The sequence below is a fragment of the Bufo gargarizans genome, chromosome 2, assembly GCF_014858855.1.
Source record: "Bufo gargarizans isolate SCDJY-AF-19 chromosome 2, ASM1485885v1, whole genome shotgun sequence".
Lineage (NCBI taxonomy): Eukaryota > Metazoa > Chordata > Amphibia > Anura > Bufonidae > Bufo > Bufo gargarizans.
The window spans coordinates 701,201,730-701,219,363 of record NC_058081.1 but is presented as its reverse complement, the minus strand read 5'-3'; the positions used below and the strand labels follow the sequence as shown (position 1 = coordinate 701,219,363).

At 43.9% G+C, this 17,634-nt stretch overlaps 1 protein-coding gene across 2 annotated transcripts in view; it reads right to left on the bottom strand.

Moving 5' to 3' along the window:
• Positions 1–9,947: 9,947 nt before the first annotated feature.
• The window catches only part of USP48 (ubiquitin specific peptidase 48), a 44,320-nt gene continuing 36,633 nt past the window's right edge, over positions 9,948–17,634 (bottom strand). For both annotated transcript variants that reach the window (XM_044282453.1, XM_044282454.1), the window contains exons 16-27: positions 15,477–15,601; positions 15,244–15,366; positions 15,077–15,138; positions 14,875–14,985; positions 12,723–12,856; positions 12,480–12,586; positions 12,300–12,404; positions 11,611–11,766; positions 11,401–11,526; positions 11,270–11,318; positions 10,852–10,878; positions 9,948–10,310 (exon numbers count right to left, since the gene is read on the bottom strand). In XM_044282453.1, coding sequence (XP_044138388.1) covers positions 10,288–10,310; positions 10,852–10,878; positions 11,270–11,318; positions 11,401–11,526; positions 11,611–11,766; positions 12,300–12,404; positions 12,480–12,586; positions 12,723–12,856; positions 14,875–14,985; positions 15,077–15,138; positions 15,244–15,366; positions 15,477–15,601 — 1,148 coding nt within the window. In that variant the 3' untranslated portion in view covers positions 9,948–10,287. The remainder of the gene's footprint in view (positions 10,311–10,851; positions 10,879–11,269; positions 11,319–11,400; positions 11,527–11,610; positions 11,767–12,299; positions 12,405–12,479; positions 12,587–12,722; positions 12,857–14,874; positions 14,986–15,076; positions 15,139–15,243; positions 15,367–15,476; positions 15,602–17,634) is intronic.

Below are 17,634 nucleotides of genomic sequence, written 5' to 3'. Positions count from 1 at the left end.
TATTTAGTACTTTCCCCCTTTTTTAAAACCTCCAGTGCACCTGGAATAAAGCCACCTAGTGGGTCCAGAGGGATACAAGCAGATTTACTCCAATTAATCTTTAATCCTGCTATTATTCCAAATCTCTCAAAAGGTTTCAAAGATGCGGACAAGCGATTCATGAGAACAGTCAAACAGCATCAAATTGTCCGCGTACATTGAAATCTTTTCTTGATGATCTCCATATTTAAATCCTATTATGTCTTGCCTTATCAGCAAAGCTAAAGGTTCCATTGCTAAAGAAAAGAGGAGGAGTACGGGGGACAACCCTGCCTCACTCCTCTCCCTAAGGACTCTTTCACACGAGTGGATGCCATGCGGGTAATCCGCTGCATGAATTACAGCCAAGCCCCGTTCCGGAAGGCAGAGACACGGAGCATTAACATGATTGATAATGCTCCGTACCTCTCTGTGATCTTTTTACTACAAAATCACGGTGACAACTTTATCTCACTGTGATTTTGTAGTAAAAAGGTCACAGAGAGGCAAAGAGCATTATCAGTCATGTTAATGCTCAGTGTCTCTGCTGTCCAGAGCGGCGTTTGGCTCTCTTTCACGCAGCGGATTACCCGAATGGCATCCGCTCGTGTGAAAGAGCCCTAAACCAAAGGAATCAGCAAGGTCACCATTCACTAGGATCCTTGCATTGACATCCGTATATAATAGTTCTATCCATGATATAAAGTTGTCCCCAAATCCCATCCTCCTCAATACAGCGATCAAGAACGTCCATTCTATCGAATCAAAGTCTCTCCCCAATGTTATCTGCCTTGAGTTGCATGTTTAAAAAACATCTTGTTATATTACCAGTTGTTTTATCTGCCATAAATCCAGTTTGATCTACGTGCACTAAAGTATTGATGACTCCTTTTAATCTGTTTGCTAACAATTTTGCAGATTTTTTATTATCTGTGTTTATCAATGAAATTGGCCTCTAAAGATTCCATTAATTTTGGGTCCTTCCCCGATTTTAGAATTAACGTTATTAATGATTCTCGTAAGGATTCTGGTAATATTTAGTTCTTTCTAGAGATATTCCACATTTCCAACATCCTAAAAATCAACACTTTCTTCTAAGTTCCATATAATTCGAAAGGTCTGATCCCCTGATATATTTTTGGAAGTTACGTTCAGCGTCTTTTCTATTTCGGTTGGGTCGATTTCCTTTCCCTAACTTAATTTCTGTTCCTATTAAGGTTGTCATCTCTATCCCTTCAAGAAAATACTCTATTTCTTATTTTCCCTGGTTTAGCCTACTTTTATATAGCCCTTCAAAATACCCTTTTAATAATTTTTTATTTTTTTTTACTATTTGTTCTTCAACCTCCTGTCCTTTTTCATTGACCAATTTATGGATATAGTTTATACCCCGCTGAACAGATACTATATTTGCCAATTTTTTTCGTGGTATATGGCCCTGCGTAGAATATTCCTTTACTTTTTGTCTCCGCTGCTCTGCAAACAAAAACAATTCCTCTTTATATTTGATTTGTATTATTCAATCTCTGATAGTTATCCTCAGAGGGGTTCTCCGCATATTCTCTTTCCAGGTTTCTCAGATCCTGTTCGATATCATTAAAATGAGTCTTTTTTTTTTTTTATATTTTGAGGTGTACTTCAAGATAATTCCTCTTATAAGCTTTTCCGGCCTCCCACACTAAGTATTATCTGCCGTTCCTTCATTTTTTTCAAAGTATTCTAAGATTTCTTTTTGCACCTTTTCGTTATCTCCCATTATATTAATCCATCCTTAATTTATTCTAACCCTAGTGCACCTCCCGAATCTATTGTCCAGAAACATTACTATCATGGGGTTGTGATTGTATATACCCCGTTGTACGTATTTTAATTTTTGAAATGTGATACAATGCCTTCTTATTTACAAACTCCATATCTATTCGATAGAACTTTGTGTTTTCGAGAAACAAGAAAACTTCTTAACCCGTGGGTTTTGAAGTCTCCATATAATCTATCCATTCTAATTCTTCTATTGTGTTTTTTAAATGACAATTAGTGCCTATTTTCTTATTTTTCCCTATTCTACATCTATCTAATCTCTCTTCCATAACCATATTGTAAGGGGGGGGGGGGGATTAACCCCTCAACCCAATTATCCCACCCATAACTCCCCCCCTTACCAGTTGAGCCAGCAAGCCAACAATTGCTTCTGGTTCTCTTTCCATGCATTACACTCCCTCCCAACCCCAGCCCAAAACCATTTACATCCTGAGATTTTTCCCTATCCAGTTTCAAAAAAAAATACAATATCCTTCTATTCAATTCATAACTTAGCAGGGAAAATCATTGTGTATTTTACCCCTTTTAACCGGAGATCCTTTCTTAATTCAATGTATCGACTTCTCTCTTTCCCTAGCATAATCGGGGAAGATCCTTACATTAGACCCAGATTCCCTTTCTTCCTGGCCCTGTGTAAAATCTCATCTCTGTCCCTGGCAGATAATAGATTGACCAATATTACCCTGGATCTCACACCTGGGGGAGGCAGCTTTAAGGGGACTATGAGCACGTTCCACAAAATACTTATGACTTGTTATATCCTGTCCCAGTTGTTCCAACAGCCAATTTTGCATTAAACCGGTCACATCCTGCCCCTCTACCCCCTCCGGAAAACCTGTACATCTGAAATTGACCCTTCTAGCTCTCTATTTTCCATATCTAACATTTTATCCTTTCTGATATTAATATACTCTCGTCTTTATTAGTAATCTTCCACCTCTGATACCCTTTTCTCCATCTCTTCAAGCCTATTTTTATAATTTTTATATTTTTGCACATCCGCTCTAAGGAACCCAACAGATTCTTTGAGCCCCCCCCCCCCCCCACCTCCTGGAGAGCGAGGTCAGATATCGCTGTATTGCATTTCCTTTTTTTTTTTTTTTTTTTTTTTTTTAAAACGTCCTGCAGGCTAGGCGAATACTCTATTAGAACAACCCTTTTCTCCTTCTAGTATCTTTCCCGCTGTATCATTCTCTCCAGTTCGAGACCCCACCAAAAATTCTCCCTGGTGGTCCCAAACGCGGCAGAATGCTCTATATATGAAGATAAAGCCTCCTTTTCTTGACTTGAATTGTCTTTTTTTGAGAGGCAGTTTTAGGAGAGCTAGTCTGTCTATTTAAGCCAGTTATTAGTAATTGCTTAGAGCCGTCACCCCTTTGGGCCAGCGGGGAGGTGGAGCCTTCCAGATTTATTAAGGCCTTTCCCTTCTTTCCCCCTCCTTGTTTAACAATTTTTTTTTCTTCCTTCCTCTTATTTATGTTATTCTTTATCCCGTTTTCCCCCTTTCACCCCTCCCTACTGTTATATTAGTTCTCTACCCCCTTGAGTATGGAGGGGTGAATACAGAAACAAAAAATGTACACAATGACAAATTAGCACAAACAAAAAAAAAAAAAAAATAGTTCACACTGGGTAAGGAGGAAGGGTTTCCAGCTAGAGTTCTCTATTTGACCAGGGGAGAGGTACTCCGGAGGATAATATACTAAACCAATTTATAGCTGTATGAAATTTATTGCCAGAGCCTCACAAGAAACATTCAGCAAAATGAAAATTAAGTGGAGATTGAAGGTGATCCAAATAAAAACGTCCTCACAATCCTCTGAAATCCCAAAAAATCCAATGTTAGGTCCAGAACAAGGAAATTCTGTGTTCATATTGTTAGTTCCGTTGAAAAATAAAAGTTCCAAGAGTAATAATTATAGATATGGACAAATTACGAGCAGTATATTTGGATCAGTAAGATCCAATATAGAATATAGAGTTTAGTACCAAAGATATTAGTTCACAACAAAGAGTAGATACAAGCAGTATTTTAATCTCACGGGTCTCAGCTTGCAGGAGGGCTCCGTCTTCAATGCCGGAGACAGTGCCAAAGATGATTCCACAGCAGTTCAGTTTTATGAACATACAAAGTAGACAACTCCCGGACGACTCGTGCCCCCAAACTAGGACGCCTGCCTGTCTCACAGGCCTGCCTTCTCCGTCCGGGGGACTGTCATCTCACCCTAAGGAGCCCGCTGTGTCTTTAGACTACACAACACACGGCGGCGTCCTCCATGAGCTGCTTCTCCAGGACGCCCACCTGCCGCACACCTCCGAGTAAATGCCGGGGTCTCTCCCGTCCACACCACCTGCCTGAATGCAGCCCAAGGCCACGGCCGACTGACGCGCCCTCTGAGGTCCTTCACCACTGCTACCAACCAGAAACCCAGCAGACACAGTGGATCAGGCGGACAGGCATGCCTTTAAGATGCACTACACCCGGGCAGCACTTCTGCGCGCCACAAGAAGAGCAGTGCGGCCATGAGTTGTGGGCTGGGAGGGAGCGGCGCACGCTACGTGATGCGTCCGCCTACATGCTCCGCCTGAGCATTATGGCATTGCATCCATCAGATGTTTACTTTTTTTCCCCACATTTTATGCAAAAGGTGCAAAATTGGCATGTTCCCTCCCCGTACCAGAAACACATCCGTCTCCAAATGACAGAATAGGAGTCCTGGATCCACAATATGTTCAATAATACTAACACTTCCTTCTGAACCGTGAGTTGTACCCCATCCCGTAAATCACTGCAGCTCCGATGCTTAATAATACAGCCATCTATTAGGAATTGCTACCCCACTCGCAGCAACAGGCAGCTGCAATTTTTTTAATTTCAGGGATACCGGCTTCCCAAAGTAAAAGATGAAATAGTCTCTCCACTCCTTTCAAAACATATGAAGGAATCCATAACAGGGATTTATGGAGGAAGTACAACTGTGACGTAAGTGTCATCTGTATAAGGTTTGCCCTACCAATTCTAGAAAGCGACAGTTTAGCCCAGACAGCAAACTTAGTTTGTCATCCATCCAGAAATGTTCAGGACAATATAATATAATCCTTAGCCTTGATGGACACCATGACTCCCAGGTATTTAAATGAAGAAACACATTGCAATGCTCCTACACTTCCTCCACCGCCAAGGATCTACCGACATCAGTACAGACCTCTCTCAATTGATATGCGGTCGAGTAAGAGCCAAAGTTCTCAAGATCAATGTCAAAGAGTCCTTAGCATCCCCAAAAATAATATCAATCGGCATCCAATGCCATCTTGTCCTCTTTGGAGTTATATTTAAAGTCCACCATCCCTTGCGTGTCTTATCTGTGCAGCCGGTGACTCGAGGGCCAGAGCAAACCGTAGGGGAATGCTTGACATGGTTTGGCATCTCTTGTAGATTTAGAAAGAGGCATCTAACGATTAATTGGCGCCGATTTACCAGTCATAAAGCCCGTCTGATCCGAGGGCACTAAGGTGGTAACAACTGCTGCAAGTCTCATGGCCAAAACTTTAGCAAGGAGTTTCACATCAGTCAGAATCAGGGAGATGGGACGGTATGAGTCTGGAAGTTGTACAGTCACTCTCACACTGTGTGTTATCCATTAAACAATATTGGATCCAATACCAAAGAAATAATTGAATTTGTGTCAGCTTTGTTCCCTGGCTCCACAAGAAGATGTATAACTTATACCAGCTGTACATCTATAATTACATACAGGAGATACCCAGGTTATACCAGCATGGTCGATATCACTATATACACAAGAAGATGTATAACTTATACCAGCTGTACATCTATAATTATAGACAGGAGATACCCAGGTTATACTAGCATGGACCATATCTCTATATACAAGAAGATGTATAACTTATACCAGCTGTACGTATATAATTATAGACAGGAGATACCCAGGTTCTACCAGCATGGCCCATATCACTATATACAAGAAGATGTATAACTTATATACCAGCTGTACATCTATAATTACATACAGGAGATACCCAGGTTATACCAGCATGGTCCATATCACTATATACAAGAAGATGTAAAACTTATACCAGCTGTACGTATATAATTATATACAGGAGATGCCCAGGTTATACCAGCTGTACATATATAATTCTAAACATAAGATGCCCGGGTTATACCTGCATGGTCCATATAGCACTAGATATAAGGAAGTACTTGGGTTACTTCTAAAGATACTTGCTACATCAGTTGTATTGAGCTGAACTCACTAGATCATGAGCCAGATCTTGTTTGCAGGTACTATGAGATCTTGCTACAATGGCCTCTGTATAAAGCTTTGTTTCCTCTGCCTGATTTGACAATCTCTGACTACTGTATCCTCCGGTCAGTACTAGATGACAGATAGTTATTTCAGTTCGTACCTGGCCCCAAGTAATTACTACTACATAGCAGTCACATTTCTCCCGAGGCTGTCGCTTCGTACGCTTGGCGGGTCTGCCTGATAAAAGGTCATCACTAGCTGCAGTTTAATGTAAGTGGAAAGATTTTGTTCTGATGTTTTATGCTTTGACAATACATAAGACGACAGGGGTATAGCACAGGGGGAAGCAAGAGACGAGTCCGGTACAGATGTAGAGGCGGGAGCAGGACAAGTATTCTCTCTCTCATCCCTAGTCTGTCAGAACTGCTACAACAGTTAAACAGCTAGAGCATCTTACTGGCTGTTGTAACTTGATACAAGCAGCAACTTTGTTGGTACTGATAGAAGAGGGAGGAAAAAGGAAAAAAAAGTCTAGGCATGAAGCAGTCTTGGTTCATCATAGCTTTTCTTCACTGCGGACAAGATAAGTAAATGTACTGTGTATGCACAGTAGTGTTAAAGTACCGGTAGTTCAATATCATTAACCCAATAAATCAAAAATACAATAAAAAAATATTTACTTGTAAGTGTGTAGTAGAGTAATAGGGAAAAAAATAAAAAATAAAAATAAAAGAGACCCAACATTTAGGACATGCATGCCGCACATTCTAAGTATTTGAAACAAATAATTGAAAGGGGCGTATTCAAAATAATAGCACGGAGTTAAATTGGTTAAGTCATTCATTCTGTGGAATAACAGATGTTATTTTGTCCCTCGTTTAAAAGGGCATCTGTCAGCAGATTTGTTCCTATGACACTGGCTGACCTGTTGCATGTGCGCTTGGCTGCTGAAGGCATCTGTGTTGGTCCCATGTTCATATGTGCCCGCATTGCTGAGAAAAATGATGTTTTAATATATGCAAATGAGCATTTAGGAGCAACGGGGGCGTTGCCGTTACACCTAGAGGCTGTGCTCTCTCTGCCACTGTCATGCACTATACACTTCAGGAGTAGTCAGGGCCAGATGTGATTATGTTTACACTGCCTGGCCCAGTCAACGTGGAGAGGAAGTGGCAGTTGCAGAGAGAGCAGAGCCTCTAGGAGTAATGGCAATGCCCCTGTTGCTCCTAGAGGCTCATTTGCATATATTAAAATAACATTTTTGTCAGCAATGTGGGTACATATGAAAATGGGACCAACATTGATGCCTTCAGCGGCCAAGCACCCATGCAACAGATCAGCCAGTTTCACGGGTACAAATCTGCTGACAGTTGCCTTTTAGGAAGTAGGGCAGCAAATGCTGCACATGTTGGTTATAGTGCATTTCCTTCTGAAATACTGGTGAAAATAGGTCAGTCCAGAAATTGTTCTGATGAATAACATACTTTGATTAAAAGGTGATTGGAGGGGGGAAAAAGAGCAGCAAATTATAGGCTGCTCAGCTAAAATGATCTCAGATGTTTTGAAGTGGCAATCAAAACCTGAAAGAAGCGGAGAACTACTGTTCGAATGGATCAGAGAATAGCCAAAAAGGCCAAGGCTCAGCCAATAATCACCTCCAGAAAAATCCAAGAAGATCTGAAGTTACCTGTGAGTCCTGCTACAATCAGAAGATGAAGTGAACCAAGTCTCCAGCAAGAACAAGGAGCAAAGTCCCATTGTAGAAAAAGACATGTCCTGAGTAGGTTAAAATTTGCCAAAGAACACACTGACTGGTCGAAAGAGAAATGGCAAAACATTTTATGGACTGATTAAAGAAAATAAAAATTGTTCTTTTTGGGACTAAATGGTGGCAGACAGTATGTAAGATGACTGCCGAGCATTGAGGCCACAGTCCACTGTAAAGACAGTAGAGCATGGCGGTGCAAAAATCCTGATACGGGGATGTTTCTCACCCCGTAGTGTTGGGCTTATTTATTACATACGAAGGATCATAGATCAGTCTGAATATATCAAAATGCTGAAAAGATTATGATGCCTTATGCCAAAGAAGAAACACCCTTGACATGGGTTTTTCAACATGACAATAACCCAAAACACAGCAGTAAGAGAACAACATCATGGCTACAGACAAACAGGACTGAGGTAGTGGAGCAGCCAGCACAATCCCCCGACCTCAATCCCATACAGACCTTGAGGGGGTGACAAAATAATGCGATTTATGAGGCAAAACCCAAAAATGCAATCTGTGAAATGTAGTCAAATCGTCCTGGACTGAAATACCTGTTCATAGAGCCCAGGTGGTGTTCGATTCCATGCAACACACGCCAAGCCGTTCTCAGAAACAGGAGTTCAAAGTAAAGGGAAATCTCTAAACATTTTTTTTCAGTTTATACATTTTTTAGTTTTTAAAGAAATATGCTGGAGCAGCCTGATTTTCCCTTTTCTTTACTTTCTGTAAAAAGGATTAATTTAACGCAAACTGGAGAAATGTTGTTCTAGTTTTGATTTGGAATTGAATCTGTAGTATCTCCAGTGTATTTGCATTTATGGAAATAAGTTACTGATAATAAAAGATTTTGCAATTTATTAGCTTTTTTAATCTCACTGTTATTTTTGAACACTGTTGCACATGTGCACAATGTATATATCAGTCGTACTATATTTGTGGGGTATAATGGTACTATTTATAGCACCACTAGTTATAGTGTGTATTAATGACAATACACATAACTATAAACTCCACCCAAAAATAAGAGCTGCCGTGTGGGCCTACACCTGTGCCCTAGATGTCCGAACAGCAGACAACAATCCAGACCAGGATGGAACTAGTCACCAACATGTCTATGGTAAAACCAGGCACACTGCCTTGTAGGGCTCGCTCCGCTGAATGTAATGACACATTTCACTTAGCAATTCCTGTTTTTATTCTGGAGATAAAGCACTTTTAATCCAAATGCAAATGAGCAGTTAAGTGCACTTAGGGTGGGCTCAAGCCACTCTGTGCACCCTTGGCTCCTCTCTCTCTCCATCTTAATTGACAGAGCCAGGTTTCTGTGAAATCATCTCGCCTGGCACTGTCAATGAAAGAGAGGGAGGAACAAGGACTAAGAGTCCATTCACACATCCGCAAGTGTTTTGCAGTCCGCAAATTGCGGATCCGCAAAACACGGAAACCGGCCATGTGCGTTCCGCATTTTGCAGACCGCACATGGCCGGCGCTATAATGAAAAAGGCCTTTTCTTGTCTGCGGACAAGAATAGGACATGTTTTATTTTTTTTGCGGGGCCGCGGACCCAAAATAAATGGGTTCGCACCGGTTCTGCAAAATTGCGGAACAGATGCGGACCCATGAATGGATCCTAAACCTCACAGTGAAGCGTCTGCATTTGCCAGGTATGTACTAATAATGGGGTACAGGGAAACAAAAGTAGACATCAGCCCTGTCCACCCTCTCCATTACAGGTCACAGCTCAACTATTGTAACACACATCTGACTATTCTTCTACACCTTCCACTATGATCACAAGATCAGCAAACAAATCCTGACATGCTCTGTGCTGCTGGGGACCCCGCTCCTTCCATGAATTAACTCAGCCTGTAACACCTCTCACAAGAACAGCACATTTCTTCTTAAGTCCTCTGCGCTGCTGGGAACTCTTTTCCTACCAGCATGTAACTCTTGGTCTGTGACCACTCACAAAAACAGCCTACTCCTCTCCGGACATACTCCGTGCTTCTTTTTCCATTCTGTGACCCTCAGTCTCCATTCTTTCCCCATATTACGACACAGAAGCTGTGGATCATCATCAGCACAGTCGGCTTTTTAATGCGTGACAAGCAGGCCAGAAGGGAAACCCACGATCATCATGATTTCACAAGACAGAAGCCGCGGCTGGGAGACATGGCATGGAAGGTGGAATCCCAATGTAAACAAGTTATATTATAGATATACGGCGTCATCTGTATTTACATATAAAAAGTAGAGAGAGTTTGTCCTTCTATCGCTGCAGTCCTTCAGTGCAATCTGCTATGTTCATGTAAGGCAATGCTCGGAGGTGGAGGCGTCGGACGCCTCCTGGAAGAGTCACAATCCGCTTCTACTGCGCATGGAAGATGCCCTTCAGGAGGAGGCTCAATGCTAATGTCCCAGCAGACCCGTTCCTGCAAACAAAGCAAGAAAATCCCTTGATGAGAAAAATATGACAATGCTTAAAGGGAACCTCCACCTCCGTAACCTAACAGAGCAAGGTGTGGCTGCCGTCAGGCTGCTATTCTCTGCTGGCAGCAGTGATAATCCAGCTGTACTCTGATCAGCGGCGCCTTTTCTGACAGTCTGGTTGCTAGGGACATATTGTACCAGCATTAAGTAGACATCGAGGCAGAGGACAGAGCACATTACATGACTATGATGGCCAGAATCGGAGAGCTGTGGCCTCTACAGTACATGAGCTGCTATGCAATATACAACCAGAGAGCATCCTGGGACCCTGAAACAATAAGGAATGTGCCAACCCCATAGACCAGGCCGGCGATTTCTATCTATTGTGGTAAATATGGCCATGAGAGAAAAATCAAGATCTTAACCAACAAAACCATCATCAGCCCCAGAGAGAGATTCTTACAATCCCCTTAACAAAAATGAAATCTTTGTCTCCTAGCACGTCCCAATCCTTTAAATAACGGATGTCACCTTTGCGCTTACCTTTAAATCCTTCCTCTGGCATACAAACTGCAAAAGAGATGTACACATACGTTATCACAAGATAATGCCAGAAGCAAGCTGCAAAAATGGCACACACCCTGCTCTCCCTCTCTGCAGTACGAGTCAGAAGATATTTTACTAGCATTATTTCCTTATAACCCACCCTTACAATACAAGAACTTAGGACCCCCTCATATACACCCACCGTTGACCCCCTTCACATCCCCACAAGTACCCCCGGTAGGCAGCATCAGGATGGGGTATCCATTATACCCCCACTCATTACTAGGATGATTTCCCGAAATTTTCTCTTTTTTGACATTTTTTTATTAATCTGAGCAGAGATTGCTCCTCCGAGAGCCTTCACAGGGGCAGAAAATGTGACACACTAACCGTCCCATCCCCTGCAGCACCTCACCTTGCATAACGTCATCCATGGCTGAATAGTCTGCAATGGGCTCATCTGCCTGTGGTGGAAGACAGACCTGGAGTTACATCCTGCCCTGTATGGCCCACTGTGACTACAGCACACAAGAAATGGTTACTTGCCTTTAGTAAAACAACAGATTCCGGGACGATTCCCAGAGATCCCAGCGTGGCACAGTCGTCATTCAAAACCTTGCCATCTAGAGACAAGTTCTGATCGAATGGAGCGACAGAGAAAGCGTGCATGATCTGGAAGCAGAGACAATGTCAGTGACTGCAGAAGGTGCTGGACATGGGCCCCCCCCCCCCCCCCCCTCAGGGCATACTCCTCACCTGGATTTTCAGGTCCTTCAATGTCTGGTTAGCAGAGACCAGTAACGCCTTCTCTCCCCGCACTTTCCTGTGCCGCGTACTTCTCCGAATCCCCTGCTTCTGATAGGAGACCTGTCCGTGGATAGAAACCTTCTGCTTCTTTGCGGCTCCATTAGCCTGGATGAGTAAAAGAGAAAGATCCTGTAGAGCAGAATTCCCAGCTCCATATTACTCTCGGGCTTCAGGTTTAGGTCATCACAGACCTGGACCAGATCATCATCAGAAAACGAATGTGGAGAAGACTGTTCACAGGCGAGGTCCCCGTTCAATTACATGTAACAGGCAACTGCTAAACAGTGCTTCAAATTACCAATCAGAATTCAGAATTAAGTGCTATATTAACCAATCGGGATTAATAGCTCTGGCAGGTCACCACCAATGAACAGGTCCCCCACTCTCAGCGCGGGGAAGCCGCATCAGATGCCGTGGTCGCAATTGACCTCCTTCCACATTACTACCCACAATGAGGACGACATGATTCAGGGCTTCCCTGGACTGCTATTAAAGATCAATAACCAGGCCATGGAGTGAGCAGATCCAGCCAGACATGCAAGCTACTAGCAGAGACAACCAGACCCTCTCCTGGATCCCAATGCATGACAAGTTAGTCTGCTGAACCACATAACAGACTTATCAGAGGCAGTAGTTACCTGACTGAAGTCTGGATCATTCTCTCCATCAGGACGGGGCTCATCCTTCTCATCTTCAGGGTCTGAACTGCTGACGTTTAGCTCAGGCGCTGCTTCCTTCATGACCTGTAAAGGATGAAGTGCATCAGGTGCTGCTGCCCACCTTACCTGCAGTGGTCACCCACTATGTCAGGCGCTTACCTTCTTATTATCAACCACTTTGTGCACATAGATGGTAGCTTGTGCATACTCTCTCTGGTCCCTCTCCTGCTGACACAACAATCCCTCCCGACACTCCGGACACAGCTCTGACACAGAACAAAGGCGTTGAGAGGACATGAAGGTCACTGATGGAAGACAGTCTACAGAAACCAAACATCCCTTCTCCCTTTACTAAACTTATCTGCCTATATGACGGGAATGACACATGCATGGAGAACATACCGGGTTCAGACACGTAGATCGTGGCTACATTGTTCTCATCGGCAGTTACTGTCCTCCTGGAGATCTTGATGGTGTGATCGACAATGAAGAGTTTCTGAAGAATGCCCCACTCAGAAGGCCAAAGCAGAGCTATACTGTGCACAGAAAAATCACAACCTTACTCTCGTCTGACACAGAAAAGGCCCATGTCCACCTCTGACCCCATTATACATAGAGAATGAGCCACAGTGGACATACATTGCTACAGTATCAACAGCAAATGATGTATTATACTCCAGAGCTGGGCTCACTAGGTGAAATTTATCAAGCTCCAGAAAAGTGGAACCAAAAAGGAGCAAATGTTTGCACAGGCCTCAATATGTGCAAAAATGCGTGTTTTTGCTGGTTATCAACACGTTCGTTGCTTTTCTAAAAAGTGGTCAGGTCTTACGGATTTAGAGGGTTCCTATCACCTTGTTTTGACATAATTAGCCATCAGACACTAGCGATCTGCTAGTGTCTGCTCTACCAAACAATGCTATCATAATACCTTTGTGTGCAGCCGTTTGCCTAAAAAACGAACTTTTATTGATATGCTAATGAGCCTCTAGGTGCTATGGGGGCGTCTTTTCAGCACCTAGATGCTCGGTCTACTCACACAAAATGCCGCCCAGCGCGTCCCTCCAGCCCGCCCATCTCCTCTGGAATGCGATCCTCCCTCTGAGCCAGTGGACGAATTCTCGCGCCTGCGCCGTGCGCGTCTGTATTCGGCGCAGGTGCAGTGACTGTCTGAACCTCCCTGCGCCGGCATCTCCACTGCGCCTGCGCCATCTGTTCCTCAGAGCACTCTGACGTAATCGGCGCAGTGGGGATGTTCACTGCGCCTGCGCCGAAAACAGACGCGCACGGCGCACTGGCTCAGAGGGAGGATCGCATTCCAGAGGAGAGGGGCAGGCTGGAGGGACGCGCTGGGCGGCATTTTGTGTGAGTAGACCGAGCCTCTAGGTGCTGAAAAGACGCCCCCATAGCACCTAGAGGCTCATTAGCATATCAATAAAAGTTTGTTTTTTTAGGCAAACGGCTGCACACAAAGGTATTATAATAGCATTGTTTGGTAGAGCAGACACTAGCGGATCGCTAGTGTCTGACAGCTAATTATGTCAAAACGAGGTGATAGGAACCCTTTAACATTTACCCCAGAAAACTGACCTAAATTACAGCAGAAACCTATGGCAGCTGATAATTGCAGTAGATTTCAGTTTTCTTCAGCGTAGACCTCCCAAGACGTGCAAGATTTAATAAGACGCATGTGCCTTAATAAACATGTCGCCCCTTGTGGCAGTGTATATTTTTTTAATTCAAACTGGTGCATGAAATACCAGTTTTACTTCCCCCTTTAATTACTTTTCATAATCATATCCCATATTGTACACTAAAAGCTGCACTCACTATTCTGCTGGTGGAGCCACTGTGTACATACACGACATAACTTACCCTGTAGTGATCCGGAGTTTAAAAGGGATGTTCCCATCCCAAGACAATGGGCACATGTCGCTAGGATATGCCCCCATTTTCTGATCTGTTTATTTCTATGGGGCCACCGAAAATAGCTGAGTGACGGCTCGGTGCGCCCTCCTTCACTTTGTCGGATCAGTTTACGAGATAGGTGCAGGTCCACTATCAGACAATGGGGGCATATACTAGTGATATGCCCCCATTGTCTTAGATGGGAAGACCCTTTTAAATCCTGTATTATATGGCAGAGCCGCACTCATTCTTCAGGTGGAATCACGATTTTTACGTTATGTCCTGTATTATATTGGAGCTGTGCTTACTATTCTGAATCCAATATCTTGCAGCAACCCTTACTGGTTCAGTGTCTGCACAAAGTTTGAGCTGGCGGTTTATTTTCTGGGAAATGTCATTTTTACGTCAGGCAGCGTAAAGTCATCCGATAAAGGTAAAAAAACGGACCCCTCTGCATTACGGAAACCCAGCTTAGCTATAAGGCTGACTGTTAACAAGCTTGCTGACTGTTTCTAATAACAAGCAGAAGTGAGTGCAGTTATCAAGTATAAAAACAATCAAAATTCAGCAATGAATATACTGAAACCTAAGGCACAGAAGGTTCACTTTATCTTCCCAAACTGCCCACTTTATGAGGAATACTCACAGCTTAGAGTCTTCCTTAGTCATTGTAGAGAAGGAAAACATGAGACCCCCATGTGGGCAGAGGAGGAGGCTGTTCCCCAGTGACTGTACTGGGCCAGACTTGGTCGGCCTCCTGCAAGAAACAATCATAAGGAGTATTATAGTAAGAATCAGATAACTGCACAGGGTCCTCATCCAGCAGAGACCAGACAAAGTCATGTTACCTTATAAACTTCTTCCACTCCTCCAGAAAGAACTGAGACACAATGTACAACTCCGATGTCTCCTACCAATTACACAATGGAAACAGACATGTGAGGAGGACATAGACGACAGGTAAGCAGCAGCAATCACAGGCCACTGCATACAGCAGGCAGTATTGTAGAAGTACCTGCGGCCAACTGCCCCCGGAAGGACGGTTCTTGTCCTGGAAGAGGTTGGAAAGAGCAAGCTTCTGCTCATTGGCCATTTTCTTATGCAGAGCATCATTTCTTTCTCCTTCTCTTTCTAACATCTACGGAAAACACTTAATGCTGAATTAATGGAACCAACCAGGAGACACAAGATCTTCACTGTCACACAGTATTCCGGAATTTAATGGGGAGCGTGAATGTGTCCTGGTACCTGGCACTGACAGCATGGCTCCTGGTCGTGTCTGAATTCGGATGCTGTAGGAAAATACTCCTTTAGCTTGAACCACGCAACGTCAGATATCAGTCTCCTCTCGGCCTCTGATGTGCAAAGGCAGCCTGATGAGAAACAGAGATTACTGGGGATAGGAGAGGGAAGTGTCCCTCCACATACCCAGTCATGCAATTCATAACTGGGCGTCAGCAGGTGGTATACTTTATCTATACATGTTTTAGCAAGCAGATCCCTATGTAGTCTGTATTAGGGTTGCATCGGGTATTAAATTATCGATACCCAAATAGATACTTTTGTACCGGTATCGATTTGATACCGGGATTTGCCTTTTACTGATACTAGGCAGCGCAGCAGTATCACAGAACATGGCACGCGCTATGTTCCCTCAGCAGCAGAGGGGAGAAGGAAGCGGTCTCTCCCTCCCCCCACTGTGCCACCAATGAGAAGAGAGAGGGGAGGAGGAGGGGCTGTGGCCACCAATGAAGATAAGTAATGCATTAATACAAATACAGAGGGCGGGTACCGGCCGCTGAGCGCAGCTCCCTGTCAGAGGTTGGGTGTCGGCTATGCGATTCTGCCGCTGGCGCGCGCTTCCTGTATCTGTATTAAACATTTGCTATCTTTATTGGTGGTGCAGTGCGCCCCTCCCCCAAGTATTAAAATCATTGGTGGCGCAGTGTGCCCCCCGCCGTATTATAATCATTAGTGGCAGTGGCCACAGGGTCCCTCACGGGTGACGCTAGGGAGGTTCGTCCCCGTCTGCCATTGGCTGCTCCCCCCTGACACCAGATGTTTTCATCTATGTGCAGGTAGAAGCAGGAGCAGTGGTGCGGGGACCAGGAGCAGCGCCAGGAGCGAGGTATATACATTACCAGTGAGGGGCCCGACAGATGCAGGGGTGGTGGGGACCGGGGATGGCGGGTTTTCTTGAAATTGGATACCCCTTTAAGTATAAATCATCCCCTTTCCACATACATATATATATACACACACACACACACACACACACACACGTATATGTTAAAGGAATTCAGGGCAGCACACCTTGTAACAAGCAGATGGGTGCCAGCGGTATTACACTTTACCAAAGTGAAGATCCAAAATGAATAAATACACCGCAGCACATCCAATTGGTGAAAAACTGTGGGATCCTTTATTCACCCATGCAACGTTTCGGTCCACTTGCTGGGAGAATGGTCCCAGCAAGCGGACCGAAACGTTGCATGGGTGAATAAAGGATCCCACTGTTTTTCACCAATCGGAAGTGCTGCGGTGTATGTATATGTAAAAAAAACTGCAAATCGCTTTTTTTAGACCTCCCCCCCCCCACCCCCCCCAAAAAAAAAAAAAAAAATATAGGACTGTTCGATTATGGGCCGGACGTTCTATAAAATGCGGAAGGCATGCGGCTTTTTTGGGGTTTTATTTTTTTCGCATGGTATCGAGTATCGCAATCGAATCAAAATTTTGGTATCTTGACAGCTCTAGTCTGTTTTATGACTATTCTGTCAGTGAAGACACCTTTAACTCCTTAAAGGGAACCGGTCATGTTGAACATGGTGTTTGAGCTGCAGGCAGCACGTTATAGAGCAGGTGAAGGTGAGCAGATTCAGTATAACTTATATTTAATTAATTTACATTCCTGCTCATTCTGGGTCCTATCAGTGATTGACAGAATTTACTCTATAAATGTGCATAGAGGGACAGCTGTCAATCACGGATAGGACTGTCTCCTTGACTTCAAAGCCTAGTATGAGCAGGAATCTAAATGAAATACAAGTTATGCTGAATCAATCTTATCATATAGAACTATACGCCAATCTGCTCAGCTCCTCCTGCTCTATAACATGGTGCCTGTAGCATACATTGCTTTTTCATAGTGACAAATTCCCTTTAAGGCCCCATGCTGTACATGTATGTCATGCGGACTGCACTGGTGTCCAAGTGCTATCACCACAGAAGGCTAGCAGCGATGGGGGTCTGTGCCTGACCGTTTGAAGGGGCTTTCCAGTTCTTTCATACTAAGGAAAAGCTATCAATATGTGACTGGTAGGGGTTCGACACTCTGCCCATCAGCTGTTCTGCAGTAAGACTGGAGCCAGAACTACTGTTGTAGTAGTGGAATGAACTGCTTACA